The sequence below is a fragment of the Aureobasidium pullulans genome, assembly GCF_000721785.1.
Source record: "Aureobasidium pullulans EXF-150 unplaced genomic scaffold scaffold_6, whole genome shotgun sequence".
NCBI lineage: Eukaryota > Fungi > Ascomycota > Dothideomycetes > Dothideales > Saccotheciaceae > Aureobasidium > Aureobasidium pullulans.
This window is the reverse complement of record NW_021941026.1, coordinates 225,114-250,771: the sequence shown is the minus strand read 5'-3', so window position 1 is coordinate 250,771 and position 25,658 is coordinate 225,114. Positions and strand designations below refer to the sequence as shown.

Sequence of the window (25,658 nt, the reverse complement as noted above, 5' to 3'; positions counted from 1 at the left end):
GCGGAGCGCTTCTCGATGCTCTTGATGGACGGATAGAGATGCATGGGCATAAGGATGAGATACTTATGGTATAGAAGAATACAAAGAGTGGATATATGCAAGAACCTTTTAATCAAGAATGATGGTCTCGTGTTGGAAAACTTTTGCAGCAAGTATTTACTGTGCCTGGTAATGAGGAAAGCATGTGCAGATGTTCATGATCGATTTGACTGGGTTCGTTAAAGGGTCACAAGATGAAGATGTACTTTACGTAAAAGGTTTGAGATGGGCTTTTGTAGTAGCATGTTTTCTGATAGCATGTCTTTTGGTTGGTATGAAGCAAGTTAGCTAGGCTGAGCAGCTGGCTCGCCGAATGTGTCGTTTGTCTTTTGGCTGAGCAATTCGGTTAGTGTAGCAATACAAGCCACATGTTGTAGACAGTCTCTGTGACTGTCAATCGTCTTTCCTCCATTAGCTATTATCGTTCCTCCGAATCTTTGCTCCTTCTGCGTGTGGTAAATATATGTCCTTGTCGGCATGTTCTCTCATTATTGCGTTCTTCATGGACTTCGTCATCGTAGCTTGATAGTCATAGTATGTTGTCGTAGTCTTCATGATGCTGTGGTGTCGTTGGTTCGTATCGGGCTCTAGTGCCACATCGTCGTCTCTCTCTCCCTTCCTCCGCTGACGATTCTCTGCGACTTTATCATTACTGTGGTTACTGTAGTTCCCCTCGTCCCTGTCGTGCTAGTATTCGAAAAGCGGAGCACGGTAAAGGTGCGACATGTAATGCTTTTGAGGTGATCGGGTGGAACCAAGGAATGGGTGGTACTTGCCAATAAGTTCCTTGATGATTCTGAACTCTCGATATCCCATCAGTCCAGTGGAGCCGTGCTGTACACTCTCCGCGACCTTCTTTTGGATCTCCTTGGCAAGCCTTTTGCCACCGACTTTGGAAACCGCAACACGGCCGCCCTCCAACACTTTGACAGACAGATGTGCGAGACGGGTACCGCGAACTATTTGATCATTGATAAGGTTCATCACGACCAACTCCAGCACAACCCGAGTGTGTGCAATGAGTGCTGGTGCAGTCCGTTCCATCCAGACTGCATTTTCCAGGCCGGTTTGATATTCACAATGCATGAGATTCAAGACGGGGTCTAGTGACGAGACAAAGACAGGCATGAACTCACGTCGTACCTGGGCGCAGGAATGCATCAGACCTCCTCGACTCCAGCCGAACAGGGAATGCGGACGACTGAACAGGTCACCAGTGTCGTTAGGATCGATGGTAATTTCTGAAGCAAAGCTGTAGATGCGATTTCTGATCTCTGGTGGTAGATCGAGGAAGGAGACAGTTTGTTTTTCCCATGATTGTAGGGCTTCGAAGAACTTTCGGTGCAAAGGGCGATAGAGCGAGCGTGGGATATACCCTCGCCAGGGGGTGGAATCGACTTGGTTCCGCGCCCAAGACAGAAAGTCACGATCGACGTATTTTCCGATGTAGATGTCAAATTTACACGATTTTCGTGTGCGCTTCGAATAACGGATGCCTTCCCTGACGTACAATTCAAGGTTTAAGGGGTAGATGCGTTCCCTGACGGATCGTGGTAGGTCGAGAAAGGAGATGGTTTGCTGTTTCCAGGACTTTAGGTCTTTGATGAAGCTTTCAGACAGAGGGTAGTAGGTCCAGTCTGGATCGAACTCTTCTTCTGACCTCGAGATGGAGGCATTTGAGGGTGAAGAGCAAGACGGAGGAATTGACATGATGAGCGAGCGATCGGTATGACGATGGCAGCCTCAGGCAGAAGATGTTCTGTTGGAGAACAAGTGCCGTGTCGCGTCGCGTCCCTGTGTCTCAGACGGGAGTGGAGTCTTGGAAGGGGAGATATAAAAAGACGGATGGTTACGAGTCGAGTGAAAGGTTATGGGAGCGGCAAGGCTAGCTCGAGTAAGCAGCAGGGCGGTGTAAAGTGACGGCGGTGATGGAAGCGACAAAGGGGACGCGGTAAGGCTGGCGCTTACGGGAAAACAAGTGGGGTGGGGGCACAAGAGCCAATCAGAGGTCGACAGCCAAGTGGGCAGCTTCAGGGACGGGCAGGGAACGAGGGACCATTTTCCGTTTTGTCGAGGTCGCAGCTACTCGTCCTCTATCATTTATACGAGGGCCCCGAGAACCGTTTGCTTGTCTGTGAAGCTTCCCAAGAAAAAAACTCGACTCGACAACTTTTAGGAAAGACACGAGTTTGGCATCAAAGCACACGAGGCAGCAACGAGGAAACAACGACTCAGCCGTGCCTGCCCTTCCCCGCGCCATTCGCATCAACAAGACCTTGGACGCCGCATCTCCAACCAACCATCTCGACCATCCCTACCACATCCTATCGCAGCAACCATGACGGACGTTGGCGGACGCAGAAGCTTCAAGGTGTTTGGACAGGAGTTCATTGTCGACGCGCGGTACAATGTCACAAAGGAGTTGGGCCAGGGCGCCTACGGTATCGTGTGGTATGTGGCCGTCACGCCGTTATGGATGGAGCTTGACTGACGGAGACGACTCCAGCGCAGCACAAGCTAGCCACGATCCGAAAGAGCAGGTAGCCGTCAAGAAAATCACAAACGTCTTCAGCAAGCAGATCCTGGCCAAGCGCGCCCTCCGCGAGATCAAGCTGCTGCAACACTTCAGAGGCCACCGCAACGTCTGTCCCACCGACCACGCGTCCATCCGTTCAGCAAGAGCTGACATCCTCGCAGATCACATGTCTCTTCGACATGGACATCCCCGGCGGCCCCGCCAGCTACAACGAGGTCTACCTGTATGAAGAGCTGATGGAGTGCGATTTGGCTGCCATCATCCGCAGTGGCCAGCCATTGACAGATGCCCACTTCCAGTCCTTCATCTACCAAATCCTGTGCGGTCTCAAGTACATTCACTCGGCCAACGTCTTGCATCGCGATCTCAAGCCCGGTAACCTGCTCGTCAACGCCGACTGCGAGTTGAAGATTTGCGATTTCGGTCTTGCCCGTGGCTTCAGCAACGAGCCCGACAATGTTGCTGCCGGTTTCCAGACCGAGTACGTCGCCACGAGATGGTACAGAGCTCCTGAGATTATGCTCAGTTTCGCAGAGTACACAAAAGCCAGTACGTCATACTTGCATGATTGTGTTTGTTGTCTTTGTCATGCTGACCATCCCTCTCAGTCGATGTGTGGTCGGTTGGTTGTATTCTTGCCGAACTTCTCGGAGGTAAGCCCTTCTTGAAGGGCAAGGATTACGTCGACCAGCTCAACCAGATTTTGCACGTCCTCGGTACTCCCGACGAGAGCACCCTCCAGCTCATTGGCTCCCCTCGCGCCCGCGAGTATGTCCGCGGGTTGCCTTACATGCCTCGCATCCCATACCAGCAATTCTTCCCTCGCGCCAACCCCGACGCCCTGGACTTGTTGGAGAAGATGCTTGCTTTCGTCCCTGCCAAGCGCATTACCACAGAAGAAGCTCTCGAGCACCCATACCTTGCTATCTGGCACGACCCCAGTGATGAGCCTGCCTGCCCGACGAAATTCGATTTCCGTTTCGAGGTTGTTAAGGAGATTCCTGAGCTCAGAACAATCATCTTCGACGAAGTTAGACGCTTCAGAGGTGAAGTCCGCGCCCCTCTCCAGCAGCAACAACAACAGCAACAGCAGCACTACGGCGACTACCAACAACAGGCCGGTCAAGTACCCATGCCCGACCAATGGAACCCTCGTCAAGCCGAGGACCCACGTCCTCAGGCTCTGGGTGAGAGCAACACTGAAGGTCTTGAAAGAGAATTGGAATACGGTTTGGACGCTCAATATGGCCAGCAGCAGATGCGATAGACGTGAGATCGCAGGCTTTTTGGCGAACCCATTCATCCATCCATCATTTCCCTTGCGCGCTGGCAGCGCAGTCTTCTCTAATCCACAGCCTTATCATCATCTCTGAGCACATCATGTTTGTTTCTGTTGTTTTACCATCTAGCGCCGCCTTGGAGGAATGAACCAGAGTAATGCAGCTATGGGGATGGACATCTGCTTTTCCTTCTGATTTAGTTTTGCCTGAGAAAGCATTGAGGCTTAATGAAGACCATCTTTACTTTATCTTATCTCCCTGATTCTGATCTTCTGTGATTAATGGAGTGTAATCTTACCCTATCCAAAGTTTATTGGGTTCTGTCGCCCTTCTCGATGAAAGGTGAAGGAAGGTAACAATGGATGCGTGAGACCGAGCAGGACCATGCCGTTCATATAAAAGCGCATACTTGGCTTCGTCTTCTCTCTTTCTCTAGACCCAAATCTTAGTGAAAGATGATTATGGAACCTTGCAGCAAGGTGAATGATGACTTCAGCACAGTGACTGCTCGAGCAGACTATAATTAGCTATCAGTCCGGACTCATATGCAAAGAGATACACACATGAGAGCATGCCATCTCCGATACAGTAGAGATCGAAGACGGTCGAGAAACGTCAAATGATAAGTAACGATCCAACATACCATGCCCAAACTCCATAACCCAATGCCAAACCAAACACCATCACCAAAGACTCGAGCTCGAACTCAAATCACTTTCAGTACCAAGACTCCTACCCAATTCATCCCGATCATCAATCTTTCCCAATCCGTCAACATCCCTCCGACTCAACACAACTCTCTCACACCAAGAACACCAACTCCTACTCCTCCCATCCTGTTCCCTCCCCAGCACCCTTCCCCCATCCCTCTCATCTCCAAACTCACCCACCACATCGCCCACCTGCATCCTCCTCTTCACCTTTTTCTTAACCACACCCCCAATACCCTCGATCTCCTGTAAAAAGTAACCCGCCGATGTTCTAGCGGAAAAAGGTGTTGATGCAGCATCGGATTCTATTTCCGTGTAGACGGTGCGCGAGGAGAGGCAAGAGGGGCCTCTGCCGCATTGGACGCCTTCGAGGCCGTGGCCGATTCCTGTAGAGAGGCCGGAGAGGGTGTCGAGATTGTAGCGGGAGCGCCAGGTCCAGGCGCGTGTGTGGGAGGTGTCTGATGTGCGGAGGGTTGTGGAGCAGGGGGTGCAGAGCCAGGTTTGGGTTGCGCAGGTGCAGGGGGAGCGGTAGAGTGGTCTGGAAGGTGAGCTAGAGGAAGAACAGATTAGATTATAGTGGAAAGGGAAGAGCGGTCAAGGGATACACTTACTCAGTGGATGAGTTGTCGGAGTGGTGGTCTTGAGATGGGTAGATCTTTGTATGTGCATCTAATGGTGCTTTTTGACATGTATGACACAGTCGTCGATGCCGTTGTTTGAGAGCATTTGTTGATGGAGCTTTCATGGTGCAATTCTGTTCTTCTTCATCAGTATCACAGCTTTCTCTTGCTCTCTCTACTGCTTTCCCTCAGCACAACTTACCCTACACACCACAATCCCACATCTCCTACACTCTCCAACCATATCCCTGGCACAAGCACCCACCCTTCCACTGGTCATTCTGGGTATCCTAAGTCCATTGGGTCCTTGTGTGTTGCTCCAATGCTCATCCTTTTCTTGAAATGTATATCCCAATCCACCTTCTTCTGCATCCGAAGAGCATCGCAGGGTTTGTGGTATTAACTGTCTACGGTGTTGAAGTAAGTTGGCGCGAAACTGGCGACATGTGCGGGAAAGGTCGTGTAACGAGTTTAGATCTAGGTGTTTTGCGATTTCTGAGATAATCCTGACGTGCCACAGAATCAATCAGCAGTGTTCATATCTGTAGAGACGTGAGGACAGGACTAACGGATAGTTTCCTAGTACTGCAGAAAGAGCATTTAGATTAGGATATTCGCGATCCTCGTCATCATCCTCTTCTGCTTCCTCCTCTTCTTGTTCCTGGTTTTCGGGGTTATGGTACGACGAAAGTGTATGCACACTCATCAAGTCGCGCATGTCGAAGGGTCTACCATGATGGTGTTGCTGCTCGGCCTCATCAGGGTCGTCCAAGTCGACAAAGACAACCATTGGGTCATGTGTTCAGACGGGCGTCTCATAAGACGCTCCTGAATCCTCTACGGTATCTTTTCCAGTTGGTGGTTTGTTTGGTTGTTCAAGTGTCATCAAGGTTGGTTTGCCCGCAACCTCCGTCATTCGTTCCGGGAAGGTGGGGTCATCCTTCGACGCTATTTCTGCTCCTCCGAGGACATGGGTCTATTAGGGGCTGAAGCCTCATCAGCTTCGACTTGAATTGCTGAGTTGCTTTACAATGGACATGTTATAAAGGATAATGCAATTTCGCTCGCTATGCACATTGGCTATAATCTCCGTAGTCGCCGCGGCTACGGTTGTCCCATCTACTGATCGTGACGGGCATGCTCGCTTTCAGACTGTGAGGCCCGAATTTCTTGAATCATAGCCTGCCAACTCATCATCCTTAGTTTTCACAGTACCGGCCGCCGCTTCTCAATCTGACTGTGTACGATTCGGACAAAGTGTCTCCTGGCTATTTCTTCATTGCACCGTACTCTCAACTAGCAGCCAAACAAATCACAGATCCTGCCGAGGCATATATCACTGGCCCGACCATATATGACCGCAATGGAGTAAGGAATCTCCACACAAGTACTGGACCCGGCTGACTGTTCTCCAGCAACTAATATGGATCGGATCTACCATGTTTCCGGGGCGGGATGCCTACGACTTCCGAGTTGTCAAATACAAAGGGGAGAGCATGCTTTCATGGATCATTTCGACCAATGAATACTATCCGGATCATCCAGGAGGAAAAGCTGTCCTGGTGAACGACAAGTACGAGCTTGTCAACACAACCTTGCCTTTATTCGATACTCCAGAATTCAACATTCATGAGTACAACATCATCAACGATGGGGCATCTGTTTTGACTCTCTATTCCAATCCTGTGTTAGTGAATGAGACTTGGATCCAGGATGACGGTATTGCAGAGATTGATCTGTCTACTGGAGCAATTCTGTTCCGTTGGAGCTCTCTTGAACATATTTCTTTGAACGCATCAAACTTTCATCTTCCGAAAGCCGGGACAACATCACACAAACGACCATGGGACTGGTTGTAAGTTAAAAAAAAACTCTAAGATCAGCCATCCACTAATCATATCACAACAGTCATGCAAACTCAATAGACAAGAACGCAGATGGAGATTATCTGTTATCGTCACGACATACGAGTTGTATATACAAGATATCTGGCTCCAACGGATCTTTGATTTGGCAACTAGGAGGCAAGACTTCGGATTTCGACCATCCCAGCGGCTTCAACTTCTCCTGGCAGCACGATGCTAGATACAGATTTGAAGACAAGACAACTACTACAATTTCCTTCTTTGACAATGCAGGAATTGGCATGACAATAGAAGACAAGACTACAGGGAACTGGAGCCGTGCAGTAGTCGTCGAACTCAACACTTCTGCCTCGCCCATGACAACAAGGGTTCTGCGCAGCTACGACAGACCAGATCATGAGACGTCGATTGCAAGAGGAAGTATGCAGATGCTTCCGAACGACAATGTATTCATTGGATGGGCTAGCTATGGTCTCATCAGCGAAGTCACACAAGACGGCACGCCCGTCATGGAAGCCAGGTTCGTCGACGAGACAATGAGCACTTACCGCTCTTACAAATTCAACTTCACTGGCCGACCACGTCTACCGCCGGTAACGAAGTCTATCGTGTACGGCACAACGCCAAAGACAGCAAACACTTTCCACTACTTCAGCTGGAATGGAGCCACGGACGTCTACTCATGGAATCTCTACGGTTCCTCAAAAAACTCTTCGGATAGCTTTACTCTTCTGGCTAATGTGGAAAAGACTGATTTCGAAACCATGTACATGACAAGAGGCTTTGTGGCATACGTTTATGTCGAAGCAATCGGTGCTGATGGCAAAGTGATGAGCCGTTCAATACCTACAGCATCAGAACTTCCTCGGACATGGATTGGCACTTTTTGTACAGCCGATGGCATTTGCGAGATTGACGAGCATGATGAATCTCTTCAGAAGCCAGAGCACGAGCACTTTGGAGCAAAACTTGATCATGGGATAGAAGGAATATCTCTCACGAAGGATACGTTAGATGAACCAATGATGCTAGGTGTTGGTCTTTTGGTCATCATCGCATGTGTATATTTGATGGTACATTTGTACAGAAGGCGTAATGTAGTACGTTATAAGCATGTAGAGTAGTGTAATATATGAACTTGTGAACTCCATGCTCGTCTCCCATTAAGCCTGTTCCTGGTTTGTGTGACTAAAAAAATGCAAGATGGTTTCCAGGAAAGAGCGAGTGTCCATCGAGAGCCCCTTCCAACTACCAGCTCACATTTCCTGCCCATCCCAACTGTTCTAGTCATCTCCAGATATGTTTATCAAAATGCAAGATGCTTTGATTGAATCAGACAGCATTCATCGGGAAGCCCAACATTCACGAGACAGAACGCTAAATACTACATCCCAGCAGTCGAGGTGGTAGTTTCAAGTACTCACGAAAATGCAAGAACATTTTACAACAGACAACAGCCTCCATTGAGAACCCAATTCCTTCCCCTGAACCATATCTTGTTCTACCTATCCCAGCTACCCACTCCATCATCTCAAGCTCAGTAAAAACGCACAATCGAATTCGAGAAACCAAACATGTCCGCAGAGAGCCATGGACGAATGACCCCTGACCTCCACAACACCGTCGACTTCCACAACGACATCATCACTTCGATCCCAACCCTGCCGTCGACCCTCGCGCCGAGCACGGAACCATCATCGTCGACGACTAAGCGATCGCAACACCTCGGCGCCGACAGCTTCCCAACCCCCTTCCTATATAAAACACCCTCTGTCCTTCCTCTTCCTCACCACGCACGCACGACATACAACGCAAACCATGTCCACCATCCGCCCCGTTCCCCCTGAGGAACCCCAATCCACCCCTACTGTCTCCACCCCTGCCGCTCCTCCTCCTCCATCCCTCTTCGGCGGCCCATACACCCCCTCCCCAGCAGCAGCCGACACCAGCGCCCCCTCCACTCCCACCACCACCGCAACCTTGACACCCAATGGTCGCCACCGCGCCTCATCACCTCCTCGCAGCTTCAGCGGACCCCCTCCTTCCCCCGGCTGGTCCACATTCGAAATGAGTGGTATGCTGCCCACTTCTGCCACTTTGGCTGCTCGTGCCGCGATGAGACAGCCTCAGGATTGGCCCGATGTGAGAAGGGCCTGGTGGAAAAAGTTGTGGAGTTGGATCTGTGGGTTTGGGTTCAGATGATTTTGTGTATGTTTTGTGGATGGAAGTTTGTGTTGTAAGTTGGTTGTTTGCTGATGTTTGGATCTAGATTTGATTGTCGGCTCATGACCTGATACTCGACTTGATGGAGACCTGGGTGTCGACGGTTGAGGTACGCCTAGTGATTCTTAACATCATGGCGACAAGGTCCCGACGAAGGCTTGCTGTAAGTCACGATCATTTGTGGTTTGGGGTGCATTGCTAAACGAGAGCATAGAAGGCAAAACCAAGACAACAAAACGACTACACACAATCAAGACAGCAAACACGGCAATCAAAAAGTCTTGGGATCTTTCTTTTTTTCATTGTGAGGGTATCTTTCAATCGTTCGTGGGGAGAGGAGGATGGATATTTGTGGGAAAAGACGAGCAAAGAAACAGAAAAAAATTCCCCAGAAATCCTACTCTCTTCCATGCAATTGATGTTGCAAACAAAAAAACGCTCATGTGTTTTCTTCCACGCTTCTTCATGATCTAACCTGTTGCACGAACTGAATGAAAAACTTTTTGAACTCGAGCTTGTCCTTTGCTTCGAGATGCTTGATGTATTCGTCAATGATGGGGGCTTGGAGACCCAGACCTGACATTTCCGAGTCACGCAGATGGGCTTCATAAGCTGCACCACATTTGCGTAGGATGGTCCACTGCAGAGTGGCAGCTTCAGTGAGGTAGCTGCGTGCTTGAGCGTCCTTTGGTTGGAATGACGGAGATGAAATCAGAGCCCAGGTGAGAGGAGAGAAGCGTTGCATGATAAAGGTGTCGAAGCCAGGAACCGTTGGTGCAGCTGCTTGGGTGGCACCTGGAGGCACTGGAATAGTGAGGTCAGGACCGCCCCATACTTGTGTCATCTTGGTCAAAACGGCAAGAGAAAGGCGGGCTGTAGGGTAGTCTGAGGGATCGCGACAGAAGTGCTCAAGGGTGGTGAGGATGGTCTCGAATGTCTGCTGGTTGGCACTGCTGACAAGAACAGGCGCCAAATCGTTGTTGAGGATTACAAGGATGAATTGCAAGTATTGCATCTTGAGCTCGCCAAGCTGAATAGCATCATCAGTACCAGTGGTAGGTTCTGACAGACCAGCAAGCACCCTTTGCAAGAGAGGAGTAAGCAGTTGGTCGAGGATCTCGATGATCTCTGTCTTGAAGCCAAAAACGACCTGGTCCAGCAGCCTCAAGAACGTAGCCATCTCATCCTTAGTGGATGACTGTGAGAGTAGACCATCAATCCATCTAGGCAGCTTCTGCAGGATACCTGATCCGAGAACACCAAGCATGCGTGAGAAGGCAAAGCGAGCACCGGTACGGATGAGCATAGAGTGTTTGAGAGACTCAAGAGCTGTCAGGACTGCTTCGCCAGCAGGCGAGAACTCGTTTGCCAGCTCCGATGGTGGAGGAGCGCCCGAAGAGTTACCAGGCATCCAGTCACAGAAGCCCTTTGCAAGAGTTCCCACAGCCTGAATGATGTGGTGGACTTGGATGACTGCTCGCTCGTCACCATTCTTGGCAACGGGGATGTGACGTTCCAAGTCCGTGATCAAAGGGCTAACAAGAGTACGAGCGTAGAGCATGCGGTTTTCCAGTGGTACCGAGGTTGTGGACGCAATAGCTCCGACAGCCTCGAAGAGGTAAAGTTGGCTGGTAAAGATAGCGTCTGCGGATTGATCGTTCTCCTCAGATGACATATCATCATCATCGCTTTCCTTGGGGACTTCAGCGTGGATGGTGAGTAGATCGGCGACAGTCTCGATGACGGTTTGGGCGACGTTCCCGAGTTGGCTGCGAAGATGCTTGACAAATCTGAAGAAGAGATACCAGGAGCGTGTCTTGATCTTGATGTGGTCGCTATGAACGAAACGGACAAAGTTCTCGAGAACACGAGGAATTCTTTCCGTGTGATGTTCGAAGAAAGTGCAGTAGCGAACACAGATCTCCATGTACTGCAGTTGAACAGCTGGGTGTGGGTACGAGGCAATGTCAGATTCGACAAGCTTGGCCATCATTTCAATGAGATGTTGAGATGCAGTGCTAGAAGGGGAGCTCTTCTGATAGAGGCCACCATTCTTGACGGCTAATTCGCCGAAAAGGTACATTTCGTACAAAGCCAAATCCAAATCCCGCCAGTTGGGCTTGTTGTCTGTGGAGATTCTGTTGAAGGTCGTAGCAACGACTCTGCTCAGAGTTTCCATGTACATAGTCTCATCGACTGCAGCAACAGCCTGCTGAAGAACGTGTAACCTCCTGCGCAGCTCTTGAAATTCAGCCTCGTCTGTTTGTTCACCCTCAGCTCCCCAATCCGCCGTCTCATCGTATTTCATCTTGAGAATGATGGTGTCAAGAATAGGCTGCAGCATGGCGCGATACTGGTCGGGAAGGGCTCCTCGTTTGGCCAAGACGCGGAACAGGGTGATCAAGTCGGTGAGTGAAGGGATGACGGCGGAGCAGATTTCATCGTATTCGTCCGAGAAGAATCGTAGAAGGTATGGAACAAACAGTCGAAGCAACTCGTCGGCTTGAGCAGCTGTGTTTGCGTCGAGACCTTCTGAGTCAAGTACCTTAACAACATCAAAGACGACGTTATTCACCAGCTTCGCTACAGTCTCACCAAGATCATTGTCGTAGTTCGAAGTGCTTCGGTATTCGTGCAAGGCGGGGCTGGCAACGAGTTGACCGGCGACATTGGCTAGGTTGAGGTATGAGATCAGGTTGATCTTGTCTTGGCTAGGCATCTTTTTGGCCACAATCTCAGTGAATGTGTCGATGGCGGCATCGCGAATCTTTGCCTGAGCACTTTCCGCCGAAGAGATGTCTGGTTGACCGGCAATTTCCAGCAGAAAATTGAGCATGTTCTGATTGACCACAAGCGAGATATCGATCCAGCTAACCCATCGTGCAACGCAACGGAGGCACAACTCGACAATACCCAAATCAATCTGTCTCCACCTTGCCAGGACTTGTTGCCAGAAGGTAGAGATGTTTTGAGCATCGCGCGAGCGCACATAGTCTTTGAGGTCGGCATTGCGCTTGAGCTCTTCCGGAGTACGAGGAATCAGAACATCGGCGATTTCGTCGTGAATCGAGTTTATTATGCGAAGGTAGAGGATAGTTCCTTGAGGGTTGTCGGAGCCAATTGCGTTTGCGTCGCCAGCGAGTGATCTAAAGTCCTCGAAGAAGGTGGGCCAGACGGTAGCGTAGAGTGAGGTGAAGAGGTAGGTGATAGTCTGGGTCAGCTTGTTCTGAATGCTGGGCGAGTCGACACGGTTTGATTGGTTCGCGAAAGTTTGGTGGATATATGTCATGAGCTGGTCCTTGACATAAGACAGACTCTGCTCATCCAGACGGCCTGTCTGGACGGCATGACTGACCAGTTCGAGGCAGACATGGCGCACAACTTCGTCCGGGGGAGGGTTGCGGGTGAAGAGGGCTAGGCAGACTTGCCAGCCTGAAGCGTCGTCGCGCAGCTGCTGCAGAAACTCATAGGCCTGCGCTTTGAGGTTCTGGTCGGCCCGAGGGTCAAAGGCGATTTGGATGGCGCTCTCGACCTGTGAGTGAAGCGACTTGTTTAGCAAGCAGCTTCTGAAATTTGGGCAGGCACGTGGGCTGTCACTTACCTGAGCATCCATGCTCGCCACCAGGTATGTAGGAGTTGATACGGAGACTGGGAGCTGTAGTGTACTGGAACACACAATTTACGGCTTGAGTCGAGTGCTATGTGGTGCTGTGTAGTGGCGGGGTTTGTTGATTCGACTTGGGCTCTTTGGTGCTTTGCGAAGACAGCGAAACACCGACACATTTGACCAAAGCCCAAGGGCGGTCAGCCGCTTTAGGAAAGGCCAACTTCTGCTCTCCAAATTGCCCGCAATTGAGTCCATCACTTTCGAACAACTTCTTCACAAACCCTCCTGATTAACATTGCGAGATTACACAGCTATCAAGCCTATTCGTAGTGAGCAGGAATGATTTCACGACGTCTTTATTCAGTAGTCTCGCGTGCTTATTCAGGCCACTTCTTCCTATTATTCTCAGAACATGAAGGATCAGACAGGGTGCAACCTGCAGCAAACAAGGTCGAACTTAAGGGACGCGTTCCTTGCTAGAGCAAATCGGAGCTGCAGTGCATGACTTGTGACATTGATATTAGTCTGTCGAGCACAAGCACCGAAGCCTGTATAGAAGCATCATTTGCATGCAGAGAAGAAGCGGGGAAGAAGTGTGTGTGACTCGTACTGGCGGTTAGATGCAGCAGAAGACAAAGAAGAGGAGCAGCCTGTCTCACACAAAGAGGGACGAACGAGGTCGGAGAGGCTGAAAGTGAAAGCGAAGGAGGGTGGAGGGTTACTTTGTGGCAGTTGGAGAAGGTGGGGCCGGCAGGGTTGCGGATGGCGCCGCATAGCGCGTTCGATTGTCCCCGTAGTTAGTGATTCGTGATTCGGCAGCCGGGAGTCTCTCTCTCAATGCATCAACTTACTGCCACATTCAACCGTCGCCAGGGCATGCCAACGATGGTCTGACGGGAGCACAGTACAGCCAACTTCGCACAATGGCTGCATCACGCCCTGATCGGGAGCGGGAACGCGACCTCCTCCGCCAAATCGATGCGTGTATCGATCGCATGATGCTCACGACGCCCGACGAGCCATACGTCTTGAGCATCCCCCAGGACGAGCCCAAATACCACCACTACTCCCACCACTCGTCGCAGATGTGGCGTACCGGAACCCCTTTCCACTCTGACGACGACCCGAATCAACAGTACCAGACCTTCTACTACCACGAGCCGCTCTCGGACGTCTTTCAGTTGCATCGCAATTCACACTACCAGAAAGACAATGCCTCAGTCACGTCGCAGACAAAAGAAAAGGAGAGCAGCGCGCAAAGCACTCCCAGCATGCTTCCCAAGAAGAAGATCAGTCTCGCCGCTTACGCCAATAAGAAGACGCAACCCGACAACAAAGATGACATCAAAGACAACAAGCTCCCCAGCAGCAAGACTGTGTCCGCCTCGACATCCTCGCAATCGCTAAAGTCGCGCGACTCGGCCAATCTACCTCGCATGCTGTCACCACTTCAGTTCACTGTGCGCGATCCATCCCCTCCAAAACAAGCACCACCACCGCAACAACCACCGCAATCCCTCCTGCCGCCTCGATTATCCCCTACTCTACCGCCGACCATCATCGCCTCACTCGATGCGAAGCCTTACCAACCAGCGCGACGTAAACATGCATCGAAGCGTCTTCCCTCACCGCGACCACCAGCCCCTGAGACGGCGCGCAAACAACCTCCTAACATTCCAAAGCCCGAGACACGCGACACTCCGCAAGAGGCAGAATCTCGTTCTCCCCGCGACTCGCTTATTGTCAAGCTGAAGATCCCTAAGGGCATACGCAAGAATCTCTGTCGTGTTCTGCAGATGAAGCAACAACCACACGCATCTTTGCAGACGAAGCCGCAGTCTACGATTCGTGTATTACGCCCTGATGAATCTCCGGCCGAGCCTCAAGTCCCGGTTCAAGCGAGTAAACGGCCGCGTCCTGCGGAAGAAGATACTACTCTCCCAGACTCGAAGCGCAAGAAGGCCGTCAAGTCCGAGTCTGGTACAAAGCAAGAGTCCAATACTCCTATGTCAGTGACACCTGCAATATCAAAGGACACACCTGGCGCGCGCAATTCGACCAAAGATTTGCGCACATCAGCCGCCATGAAGCGTGTTGAGTCGACAGATAGCATGGTCAATGGCACACCGCAGTCTTCACGTCAAGTCAACGGCGTCACCAGGCCGTCGCCTTCATCAAGTTCGCGAAGCACGGTCGAGTCGAACGCTTGGAATACCGAGGCAGCACGCATTGGGACTTTAGGTCGCGACTTGAAGCACGCTGTTACAGCACTGGACACTCAAAAACCTAATGGTAGCAACAATGAACCGCGATCCCGCGATATGGCAGCACTCATGTCTCTTGAATCGTTGCTGTTGTTCATGCTCTCCTTCTACTGCAGAGATCGCATGTTTGCTTCTCGGGATCCGCCTCTACCATTGGAAGGCAAGACCACCTGGTTGACAATCCCGGGCTTCGTCAAGTTTGTCCGCGATCGCTGTCAGCACATCTCGATCCTAGATGGGGTGGTTTGTCATCTCAGTGTCGTGTGCAACGCTATGATCATACTGCGATTGTCCGAACGGGCAATGACGCCTGACGAAACGCACCAGTTCCACACTGCCGCTTCAGGAGGGCTCAAGGCTTCGAAAGAAGGGAATGCAAGGTTGCCTCTTACTGCGATGATGACCACTTTCCCAAAAACGTGGAAGAAAGCCATGAACAACCACGGGTCTGCAGCGGGAGCTGAAGAAGATGTCAAACTTGGTCGTTATGCCGGCGATTTCACCTTGCCACTTGGCTTAGACACCGAGCCTCTCATTGCAGTGAGAGTTGGATATGCACTGCTAAGAGAATGGTGTACCAGCAAAGGGCTGAAGTACGAATTCAAATTTGGACTCTGAGCACCAGTTGGGCTCGATCAAATAGTACTTGGCAGACCACGAAGGAGACGAAGCAGGGAAGCATAACATGGAGTTTGGCGGATAAGGCGTTTCTCATGGATTCAACAGATCAACATCGAGCGGATTGATCAAGAACATTTCGGGATTGGCATGGTGAGAACATGATCAAGCATCGGACCACTTCTTTCTTTTGTCATTTGGGTTGCTTGATTGTTAACGTACTGCTGATACCCCTTCCACGACAAGTAGGCAAGACCCCGCTATGCATTTTGATATAGTTTTTAGAAGACAATGAAATTTTTGACATCTTCAAATGCTTCCTCTCTACGGATGTGATGATGTGACTGTACGCTGTTCTCTCTGACTCCAAAACTTCTGGTATTCTTCCTCACCTCTTGGTTTCGCTGGTCCAGATCCTCATGAAAGCTTTGGGCAACGAGATCTCACATGCCTTCGGAAGAGCGGTCCGGCCCGCTGCACGACGTTTTGTCACGGCATCCGAATGACGCTCTTGCAGATGCGCAACTCTCATGCTTGTTCTGACCGTCTTTCTTCAGTTTTCCACACTACCTTATTATGGCGCAACGAGAGATTCCCGGCTTCTATTACGGTAAGGCTTTATCAAACAGACATCCTATAAGACGGCACAGATCTGACGGGCTCGATCACAGATGCTGAGAAGGGCAAGTACTTTCAAGTGCAGGCGAATCATATCGCGCCGCAAGGTGCCAAATACTCTCATGAAAATGTGCGCAAGGAGAAGGAGCAATCTAGAGTAAGTCTCATTTCTTCTGGATGAACTGAAAACTCCTCAAGTGGTGGAATATATCGACCCGCATTCCTCTCGACACAAAAGATCGTTCAAGGTCTTCACAATCAGATACACTGAGCATGAGCGAAATTTGTGTCAGTAGTGGAAAGAACTTTCAAACCCGGTCTTCGAAGAATAGTCATCTCGAAGACATTTCTACGCGGGCAGGTGCAGATGCTCAAAACCACCTTGATGTTCACCCCTGATCTTTAACCTTGACCTTCGATCACCACCGGCTCCTCTATACCCTTTGATAAGGAGTGTTTCGACGTCGGCTCAGATTCTAACACATCTCACAGAAGCGCAAGCGATCCGCGGCTATGAAACAGAAGCGCGAGATGCAAACTGTTCGGCGATCAAGAGTACTGGACTCAGCATCAGCAGCCGGAATAGGATTATGGCGTGAACAGGGACGTTCGCACTTTGCCAACTATGAAGCTCGAATCGCTGCTATGGCTGCGCAGTTCCAAGGCTACGAAACTTTGAGCCTCAAGAGCTGCGAAAGCTGTGGCAAGCGCGACAACATCCACGACTTCTTCATCGACGACGAACTGGATGCAATTCTCATGGCATTGGGCTCCAGAAACTTTGGTAGAGTCCAATTTCTGGGAGAATCACAGAATGCATACGATATTGCAGCTTTCAGATCGGATATCTCGTCAGTCAGCATATCATCATCACGAACGCTTATAGCGACGTCGTACGACCGACAACATCCTGGAAATGTATTTGTGGCAGGAATGGCTGGAAGTATAGACATGGAGGGATCACCGCCAATCTTGGATTCGCCAGCACCATGTTACTCTATGCTAGGAGGACCAGAAACAGCATTATGGACCGCTAGTCCATGTCCGGCCGGCGCTACTCGCGATATCATTGCTATCGGTAGTTCGGAAGGAGTCTACATGCTCGATTCACGTGGCGACCTCCTCCAACATCACCGTCTCAGAGAAGATGTACGGTCCATTGACTGGCTCACACCGACTGTAGCTGTAGGAGGCACGAAATCAGGTCCGGTCTACTTGTGGGATGCCAGAGCAGCAGGAACATCATTACGCTTTAAACACACAAGTGGCGTCACAGGCGTCCGCAGTCTAGGTGATGGTTCACGAGTACTGGTGTCTGGGTTCAAAGGCACCTCCATTTACGACACACGCATGACTTCCAGGCCAAAGGGTCCACACACACCCTCACCGGCTCTTCTCCGTATGGCGCCTATGAAGACAGAGTTCCCGAAAGTGTCCATGGACGTCCTGACAGATGCACAACTTCTCGCGACTGCGGACGACGATAATGTCATTCAGCTGCATTCGTTGTCCAGTGGAAAGCTGATGGGTAGTCTCAATGGAGCTAATCCGAGCAAGGAGAAGGGACGGATTCACAGAATGCGCTTTGTGCACTCGTCTGACGATAGACCGACGCTGATGGTATGTCAAGGGTCGAGGTTGTACGAGTGGTCATGGGGGGGTGCTTTGGATGATGAGGGTTGATGGGTTGGATTTATTGCATTTGCGTTCTGTTCCTACGGTTTGGCATGGCGTTAATGGGTGGGGAGCATACATATACCCCCTTGAATGACATATGATATAGCGGTGTTTCCATCTCTTGAGTTTCTCTGCCTTGTTGGCTATCAACATCCATGGAAATCTCCATAATTATGCAACTGTGATTTATGAAGCGGCACAATCGCACAGACCACACGCGTCCCAATCGGGAAGTTTGCGACTCTTGAATTTGAAAGTGAGCACAAGTTAACTGCAACTTCAGTCACACATCACGGACCGACCCATATACGAAAGACGTACACTCAGCAGTCAGCTATTACTTCTCTCCATCAATCCATCGCCAACGACAAAGCTATTCATCACGACCTGCGTCTCCTCTTCTACCCGGCGCATCACAAACCCTCCAACCACTCTTTCCACAAAAGACTCTCTACACATCTCACCGCCACGTCAACCAAACCACTCCACACACGCACAACGACCGCTGCAACCATGAGTGACGCCGAGGACGACTACATGTCCATGTCCTTCGCCGACCCCCCACCCCCCACCAACCCAAAAACATCCCTCCAACGCCACCAAGAACGCCTGCGCATCGCATCCCTAAAATCGCACCCGGCGACCAAAAAACAACTAGAAGCCGAAGCGGAAGCCGCCCGCGAAAAAGCCCTTGCCACCTCAACTCTCACCCCTACCTCCAAGGGCGCGCAAATGATGGCCAAAATGGGATTCAAAGGTGGGGCGTTGGGTAAAAGCGCAAATGCGAGGACGGAACCGATAGAGATCAATGTGAAAGAGGGGAAAGGCGGTATAGGTATGGATAATGAGAAAAAGCGCAAGATACGGGAAGCGATGGAGGAGCTTCAAGGTAAAGAAAAGAAGCAAAAGGCGGAGGAGGGTGAATATCGTATACGCGTTGCCGCGGAGAGGGAAGAAAAGAAAAAGGAAGGGCAGTGGTGGGGTGCGATGAAGGTGTGTGAGAAGTTGGACACAGAGGAAGAAGAGGAAAAGACGGGGAGGAAGGCAGAAGTCCCAGCGAAGAGGGCGAATTTGCTGTGGAGGAATTTGGCAATGCAGAGGGAACAGAGGGATAGAGATAGGGTGTTGCGCAAAGGAGCTTTGGATTCGCTGTCATCGAGGTATCAGGATGATGAAGCTGATGCGGATGATAAATTGGCCATGGGCACGGAAATCGAAGAATATGAGGATGAAGAGGATAAAGAGTTGGATGATTACAACGCTTTGGAGATTGGAGAAAGACTTGACAAAGTGGTCGAGTACTTGCGGAAGACCTACCATTATTGCTTCTGGTGCAAATACAGGTACCCAGATGAGCAGATGGAAGGATGCCCGGGCTTGACGGAAGAGGAACATGATTGATGATGACGAAGAATGAGAAGAATGGAGTGGTGTTTTGATACACAATAATGCTACTGTACATATATGATACCCAAAACCCAAAAACCTAGATGCCTATCTCTACATAATGTACAAACTCTTTGTATTAAACGTTCGAACAGTCCTTGTCGCCGGTGCCAATGTCCGGGCACTGCATGGCTTGAGCAGCCTGCCGAATACTACTCTCCGCCACTTCAGCATCTTCATGCACTCTGACCAACACCAATCTGAGAAACTCGGACAGCAGATTCAGACTCTCCTCCTTGCGAGCCTCAACATCCAAGGCAGTGATGTCAACACCTCTTTCCAGAGCGGCTTCCGCACGCTTCTGTGCAAGAGTAGCCATGACTTTGGACGTATTCTTCAGGCGGGCGGCAGAAGCGGGCAATTGTTGGCGACCTCTACGACCGCGGATTGTAGTCGGTTGAGCCTCTGCCATATTCGCAACGCCAGTCATGATGATACGAGCAATATCAGGATCAGGGAACTCCTTGTAGGTGCGGGCAATGCCATGCAGAGCGACCAAACACCCAGCAAAGTCCTTGTTCAAGCAGAAGCTAGAAATGATCTTTGCGTAGACTTCCGGAGTGAACTCTTTGATGAGTAAGGCTTGCTTCCTCAAGTCGTAGTGTTGAAGCCAGCTGGTCATGAGTCCAAACAGTTGACGTGGGGTGGGGTAGCCTTTGCGGTCTTTGTTTCTGCTTAGCCTTGGGTTGAGATGCTCCAGTTGGGCTGTCCAAAGGATGTTGTAGGTCTCGATATCGGGAGAGACGTGTTTTGCTTCTGAGAGGAATCGTTGCCATAATCTCGAGTCGTCGTGATAGGTGTTGAAGACCATGTTGAGTATGTGGTTCAAGAAGGCTGTATCCATCTTGTACTCCGCAGGACGTCTCATGCGGTCAAGATGATGAATCAGTGCCCACTTTTCCTTGATGCCGTAATGAAGAGCCAGAACATTGAAAGTCTCGATGGTCGCTGTCGGTACTGGACGTGCCACATGGGCGGGTATCTCCACACCTTCTTCGGTCTCGCGCACCGAGGGTACGACTTCGGTGCTTTCGCCTCGTCTTGCCCTGCGCTCGTTGTACTTGAGTAACAGTCTTTGTTGAATCATCTTCCAAGCCATCTGTTCACCCCGCTCCTGCAACTCCGGAACGGCAGAGCGGAAGAAGCCTCCGATGAGACCATTGATGTGTTTTGGGTCTGGCTCGATACCTCGTTCATACATCAGTTCAACGACCTTGGTGGCGGCTTCGAGTTGCCGCATTCCGATCAACTTCTTGAGCCAACTGCCGTAGAAGAACTTGTTATGCCATGGTGTGGGCAGAGCGCTTAGAGATTTGAGGGAGATAGCGTTGACCTCACCGGCATCTCTTGCAGACTCAGTCAAGCGCTGCATACGCTCAAAGACCTTCTCGTAGGCTTCGTTCTGGCCTGTGACACCAAGAAACTCTTCCGAGATTTGTTTGTTGGGACCACGCAACATCATGTCGCGAAAGACAGCCAGAGCGTAGTCCTTCTTATTATGTTCGAGGAAGGTAAGAGAAACAACATCGTAGTCTTCCATGTTCATCTTGTCGCCAAGTTTTTGGCTCATGAGGACGTAGCAACCAAATGCCATTTCGTCCTTTCCAGCACGAAGATCAGCGGTGAGGATGGGCAGGATGATACGAGGGTCATGTTCAGGGAAGAGCTCGAACAGCTGCATCAATATAGTCTGGGCCTTCTCCAAGCGTCCATTCTCGGAGAAAAGTCGTACACCAAGTCTGAGAAGAGACTCTGAAGGATCGGACGTGGAGTCATAGGCCTGCTGCCAGGAGATGATAGCCTGATCAACCTTGCCGAGAGCAAGCAGAGTGTCGATGAGAACCAGAGGCTGATCGGGCATGATGTTCAAGTCGATTACAGCCATGTCGCGCAAGAGTTGCTCCATGTGATCCAGACGGTCGGGGTTTGTGGGCGAATCTACAGATTGCAGATCCCAGAGCAGGCGCCAGGCCTTCTTAGGGATCATGCTCGATAGAGCAGGAATGCTGTATTTTGCACGACCGTACCATCTCCAAAGCTCTTTACGGCGGGTAATCATAGCTGGAGCGATAGCGGCTTCGCGAAGGGCTTGGTTGAATTTCTTGAGAAGCGGTACGGTCAAGGGAGGCATGTCTAGACTGACGGTGAGGCCTGATGTGAGATCTGCCTCATGCTTGTTGCGCTCCTTCAGGGCCTTTTCCACTTTTGCTCGGTCTGCGGGCTCAAGAGCAGCCAGCATATCCTCGTCTGACTCTTCATTGCGGTATTCCTTCAGCTCCCTTTCCAGCGCAGCAATCTTCTGTCTCAATTCTTGTGCTTCCAGCTCTTCAGGATTGCCTTCGACGCGACGGGTGACTCCAGTTTCCATATCTTTCTCGAACCAGCGAATTGCTTCCTCCTCTTCATCTCGTGGTTCGTTGGGAGATCTGACAGGGCGTGGCGGTTGTTCGGCAGCGAGTCGTTTGTTTCTGGCGATGATGCGCCTAGTAGAGCCCGAAGCGAGGCGACATGCTTGTTGAAACAGTCGCGGTTGTAAAGTGCTTCTCCTCAGGCTGAAGACGTGCATCAAGTCTGCTGAGATGATTGATGTCAGGCGGTTCAGAAATTCGCAGAATTGCACGTCAAGAAACCCCCAAACTTTTTACTTCTGGTAGCTTCGTCATTGCTGTTGCCAACACAGCCCGGTCGAATTCTCAACACACGTTCCACTCGGCTTAGTCTGTCCCGAATGTTTACCTCTCTTTGAGCCTTTCATTGAATATCGCCAAAGTCATGGATTTCCAGACTTGCTACCAGTATGATCCTTCGGCCCGTAAGAGGGACGGGCCAGTCAAGAGACGCAAGATTGAGCCGTTGCAAGGTCTCCAGACTTCTTGGCCACTTCGTCGCTCCCTGTACCAGCGTTTATGGGCCAAACAGCAAGCACGTCTGAAGGTATGCTTATTCTTTCCCTTTCCAACCGATCAATCTAACAAAACAAGATCTTACTACTCGAAATCAACGAATCTACCATCAGTCAGATTTCTGCTTTCGTCGAAACCACAGACCCTGAGCCAGCCCCTGGCAGAATATCTTCGGCCATCATTCTTACTGGTCCGAGCATTGCATCACATGCCTTGCTATTTTCGCAACTTTCCAACAGAATCAGTCAAACGGAGCAAAGCATCTTTGTTTCTCTGACATCTAGCTTGGCACCGAATCTCAAGACATTGCTCAAGAATCTCATCGCGAAGGGGACATCTTCAAACGCTCAGTCTGATGATGAGGACGAGGTTGATGCAGTCAAGCCAACGCGGAAGCGAACACGACTTTTGAATTACGACCTTCAACTATTGTACGACTACGTACAGGAGAAGAACCTGTCTAGAGTAGTCGTTGCGTTTCAAGATTGTGAAGCCTTTGATGGTGCCCTGCTGTCAGATGCAATTGAGCTCTTGACGTAAGTTTACTCCACTCATGATTCTTCTGACAATTCTTACTGATCGTTTCACAGCCGCTGGCAAGACAGAATACCTTTCGTCTTCTTCTTTGGAGTAGCTACCTCAATTGAGAACTTCCAAGTCAAGTTGTCCAAGAAAGCCACACGATGTATTCAAGGTCAACGTTTCGATGTCGTCAAAGCAGAGAGTGCTCTCGAGCAGGTGACTGAGGCTTTGTACTCCGTCTCTGATTCGGAAGCACCAAGACTGTGGATGGGTCCCGGCATTTGTTCAGCTACACTAAGACGTCAACGAGAGCACATTCAAAGTCTGGACGCTTTCGTCGACAGTGTGCAGGTATGAGGACATCAAACCATGTTTACTGAACCACATGCTGATAGGCTGTAGTATGCTTATCTATCACACTTCTATGCCAATGCTCTCAGTATCTTCTTGGACGAGACTGTGGCGCCTGCGGATATCTCGAATGAACACCTAGAAGCAGTACGAAATCTGCCTTCTTTCCAACAGTATGTTGCAGACATCCCAGACGCTTTTTCTTTCTAACAACCATAGATATATCGAGACGCTCCTCGAAGATGGCGAGACTTCGATACCCAGACGTCTGCTAGATGACGACCAATACCTTCTGGAACATATCAAAGACCGGATTGTATCTGGCACCAAAGCCCTCGGGGCAATCTTGGACACTGTCGAAACAATCGCGATGCTGCAAAAACACATCCCTGCATTGCAACAACAACTCAAATCAGCCCTTCTTGTCGATGCGCTTTCAGGTCAACTCAAAGACTCAATCTTCGAGAGAAACTTATTTCTGTATCTCAAAAAGTCAAATTCGGAGGCTCTATTATTGACATTACAGGACATGTTAACAGTCACATCCGGGAATCTGCACAAGACTTGCAGAAAGCTACTCAAAGACCTCGAAAAGCTTCAAGCGCAACAAGAAGAAGGTGGTGCACCTCTTCGCAGCGAGCAAGACCTCCACAACGCTACTTTGAGAACAACCGTCGTCGCCAAGAAGGTCGAGTTGAGCAAGCAAAAGTCTACACTTACCAAAGGCGATGCTGCCTACTCCGACATCCTGCGACAGTTCGTAGAAGCACTAGAAACTCAGTTTGAAGCCACCCTCATCAACCCGAAAGATTTGGTCTTCAACGAGATTTTCATGTATGACCTCAAGTCACCACACAAAGATGTCTTCACACCGAAGCCTCGAGGTGCCATCGAGCGTGCGCTGTCATCTCCCCACGATTATCTGGACTGCGAGTGCTGTGCGCCGGATGCAAATGGTGATGAGAATACTTTGGCATCAACACAGCCGTCGACTGCTATCCTTTATCAACTTTACCTGGAGAGTGGAGCTTTGATGAATGTTGCGGATTTGCGAACGGCGTTCGTGACGATATTGGGCGATGACCAAGATGAGGTTTTGACAAAGTGAGTAATTTTGAAGTGGGTGTTTCGAACATATGGCTAATTTGGCGTACAGTGCTCTGTTCCAGCGCTCTCTGGCTGAGCTGCGATACCTAGGACTGGTGAGAGGAACAAGGAAGAAGGCAGACCACGTCATGAAGATATCATGGAAAGGAGTTTAAAGTCATACAGGTCATGAATGCGTTACTCTAAAAATACGGAGTCCAATATATCTACTAGTCCAACTTCCCCATTTCAAGCTTCCAGAGTCTCAAGCATGAGGACCTGTTCTCATCTTCTCCATAACCTCTGGCTTGGGCTTGACATCACAAACCTCACCACAATTCTTACACTTCCTCGCCTCCAAGTCCTCCCCAAAGGCATTAACAGCCTCCTTGATCTGACTCCCCAAATCCGTACACACGAAAGCAGCCTCATGCACCGTCTCCCCACAACCCTGACAATACCACCTCAATCTATCCACCTCCCCCTCCGGCCTCGGCAACTCAATGACCACACCCACCGTATCCGCAAAGCGCACAGGATTATGCGGTGTATTCCCGGGCAACAAGAACATCTCGCCCTCTGAGATGTAGATATCGCGGAACTCGTTGGTGACGGGGTCTACAGTTTTCAACAGCATGCGGCCCCGGTATTGGTAGAAGAATTCGGGGGTGGAGTTGATGTGGTAGTCGGTGCGGGCGTTGGGGCCGCCGACGATCATGACGGTTAGGGGGTCGGAGTAGACGCAGTAGTTGTTGATGGGGGGTTTTAGGAGGTGTGAGTTTTCGGAAAGCCTATGGTGAGTGGAGTGTTAGAGATGATTTAGATGGATGTATGGGATGGTATGATATGGGAAGGGTAGGCGTGGGTGCGTGGTGGATGTGGTGCAGAAGATGGCAGACCATTTGGGCAGGTTCAGTGGCGAGCCTAGTGGTGTGGTGGGCGGTGAGAATGGCTTGCTGGTTGTGGGTGTGGGTGTCGACGACGGGTTTGGTATAACGGATAAATTGGCCCTGGCGATGCGTGGGACCACTGCTGGTGTGCGTGCGGTAGCTGCTCGTCGCAGAGCTTGTCTGCTCAATGTCCTGAATGGCTGCATGATGTTCGTATGTGCTATGAATTGTATGAAGCAAGAAAACAACGACACGGCAACTTCGGAATTATGATATGAAATCGCGTCTCTGCGTCATGGAAATCAAGGGTCCTCAATCGTGGAGAAAGGTACAATGCCAAGACCTGTAGAAGACCGTTTCGAACCGCGCTAACTCTATCTCCGTATGGGCCCAGCCTCACGTT

General features: G+C 50.4%; 11 protein-coding genes across 11 annotated transcripts; 6 read left to right on the top strand and 5 right to left on the bottom strand.

Moving 5' to 3' along the window:
• Positions 1–279: 279 nt before the first annotated feature.
• On the bottom strand, positions 280–1,803 carry M438DRAFT_344233 (uncharacterized protein). Its single transcript, XM_029905169.1, has one exon. It carries the CDS (start codon positions 1,747–1,749, stop codon positions 727–729), a length of 1,023 nt encoding a protein of 340 aa, XP_029761969.1. The 5' UTR covers positions 1,750–1,803; the 3' UTR covers positions 280–726.
• Positions 1,804–2,143: 340 nt separating this feature from the next.
• Positions 2,144–4,109, top strand: M438DRAFT_344232 (putative MAP kinase). The gene is made up of 4 exons (XM_029905168.1): positions 2,144–2,490; positions 2,546–2,681; positions 2,737–3,124; positions 3,184–4,109. The coding sequence occupies exons 1-4, from the start codon at positions 2,378–2,380 to the stop codon at positions 3,840–3,842; spliced, it is 1,296 nt and encodes a 431-aa protein (XP_029761968.1). The 5' UTR covers positions 2,144–2,377; the 3' UTR covers positions 3,843–4,109.
• A 157-nt stretch (positions 4,110–4,266) lies between these two features.
• On the bottom strand, positions 4,267–6,125 carry M438DRAFT_315695 (uncharacterized protein). The gene is made up of 4 exons (XM_029902661.1): positions 5,755–6,125; positions 5,388–5,691; positions 5,177–5,319; positions 4,267–5,115 (listed from the first exon to the last, which is right to left on the bottom strand). The coding sequence occupies exons 1-4, from the start codon at positions 5,973–5,975 to the stop codon at positions 4,539–4,541; spliced, it is 1,245 nt and encodes a 414-aa protein (XP_029761967.1). The 5' UTR covers positions 5,976–6,125; the 3' UTR covers positions 4,267–4,538.
• A 61-nt stretch (positions 6,126–6,186) lies between these two features.
• Positions 6,187–8,199, top strand: M438DRAFT_404374 (uncharacterized protein). Its single transcript, XM_029909722.1, has 4 exons — positions 6,187–6,339; positions 6,389–6,553; positions 6,601–7,040; positions 7,094–8,199. Exons 1-4 carry the CDS (start codon positions 6,238–6,240, stop codon positions 8,172–8,174), a joined length of 1,788 nt encoding a protein of 595 aa, XP_029761966.1. The 5' UTR covers positions 6,187–6,237; the 3' UTR covers positions 8,175–8,199.
• Positions 8,200–8,764: 565 nt separating this feature from the next.
• Positions 8,765–9,525, top strand: M438DRAFT_184675 (uncharacterized protein). Its single transcript, XM_029899215.1, has 2 exons — positions 8,765–9,258; positions 9,320–9,525. The coding sequence occupies exon 1, from the start codon at positions 8,869–8,871 to the stop codon at positions 9,250–9,252; it is 384 nt and encodes a 127-aa protein (XP_029761965.1). The 5' UTR covers positions 8,765–8,868; the 3' UTR covers positions 9,253–9,258; positions 9,320–9,525.
• A 211-nt stretch (positions 9,526–9,736) lies between these two features.
• On the bottom strand, positions 9,737–12,886 carry M438DRAFT_333727 (Xpo1-domain-containing protein; the record flags this gene model as incomplete). The annotated part of the gene is made up of 2 exons (XM_029903645.1): positions 9,737–12,805; positions 12,875–12,886. The coding sequence occupies 2 exons, from the start codon at positions 12,884–12,886 to the stop codon at positions 9,737–9,739; spliced, it is 3,081 nt and encodes a 1,026-aa protein (XP_029761964.1).
• A 917-nt stretch (positions 12,887–13,803) lies between these two features.
• M438DRAFT_363969 (uncharacterized protein) lies at positions 13,804–16,075 on the top strand (the record flags this gene model as incomplete). The annotated part of the gene is made up of 1 exon (XM_029907691.1): positions 13,804–16,075. The coding sequence occupies one exon, from the start codon at positions 13,804–13,806 to the stop codon at positions 15,760–15,762; it is 1,959 nt and encodes a 652-aa protein (XP_029761963.1). The 3' UTR covers positions 15,763–16,075.
• Positions 16,076–16,338: 263 nt separating this feature from the next.
• On the top strand, positions 16,339–19,458 carry M438DRAFT_353932 (uncharacterized protein; the record flags this gene model as incomplete). Its single annotated transcript, XM_029906921.1, has 6 exons — positions 16,339–16,372; positions 16,413–16,537; positions 16,579–16,668; positions 16,873–18,000; positions 18,164–18,290; positions 18,341–19,458. 6 exons carry the CDS (start codon positions 16,339–16,341, stop codon positions 19,456–19,458), a joined length of 2,622 nt encoding a protein of 873 aa, XP_029761962.1.
• Positions 19,459–19,481: 23 nt separating this feature from the next.
• Positions 19,482–22,263, bottom strand: M438DRAFT_344226 (uncharacterized protein). Its single transcript, XM_029905167.1, has one exon. It carries the CDS (start codon positions 22,067–22,069, stop codon positions 19,583–19,585), a length of 2,487 nt encoding a protein of 828 aa, XP_029761961.1. The 5' UTR covers positions 22,070–22,263; the 3' UTR covers positions 19,482–19,582.
• A 12-nt stretch (positions 22,264–22,275) lies between these two features.
• M438DRAFT_270442 (uncharacterized protein) lies at positions 22,276–24,541 on the top strand (the record flags this gene model as incomplete). The annotated part of the gene is made up of 6 exons (XM_029900390.1): positions 22,276–22,437; positions 22,485–22,942; positions 22,997–23,279; positions 23,331–23,452; positions 23,499–24,383; positions 24,436–24,541. 6 exons carry the CDS (start codon positions 22,276–22,278, stop codon positions 24,539–24,541), a joined length of 2,016 nt encoding a protein of 671 aa, XP_029761960.1.
• An 89-nt stretch (positions 24,542–24,630) lies between these two features.
• M438DRAFT_271123 (3-HAO-domain-containing protein) lies at positions 24,631–25,461 on the bottom strand (the record flags this gene model as incomplete). Its single annotated transcript, XM_029900456.1, has 2 exons — positions 24,631–25,156; positions 25,265–25,461. 2 exons carry the CDS (start codon positions 25,459–25,461, stop codon positions 24,631–24,633), a joined length of 723 nt encoding a protein of 240 aa, XP_029761959.1.
• Positions 25,462–25,658: the final 197 nt, after the last annotated feature.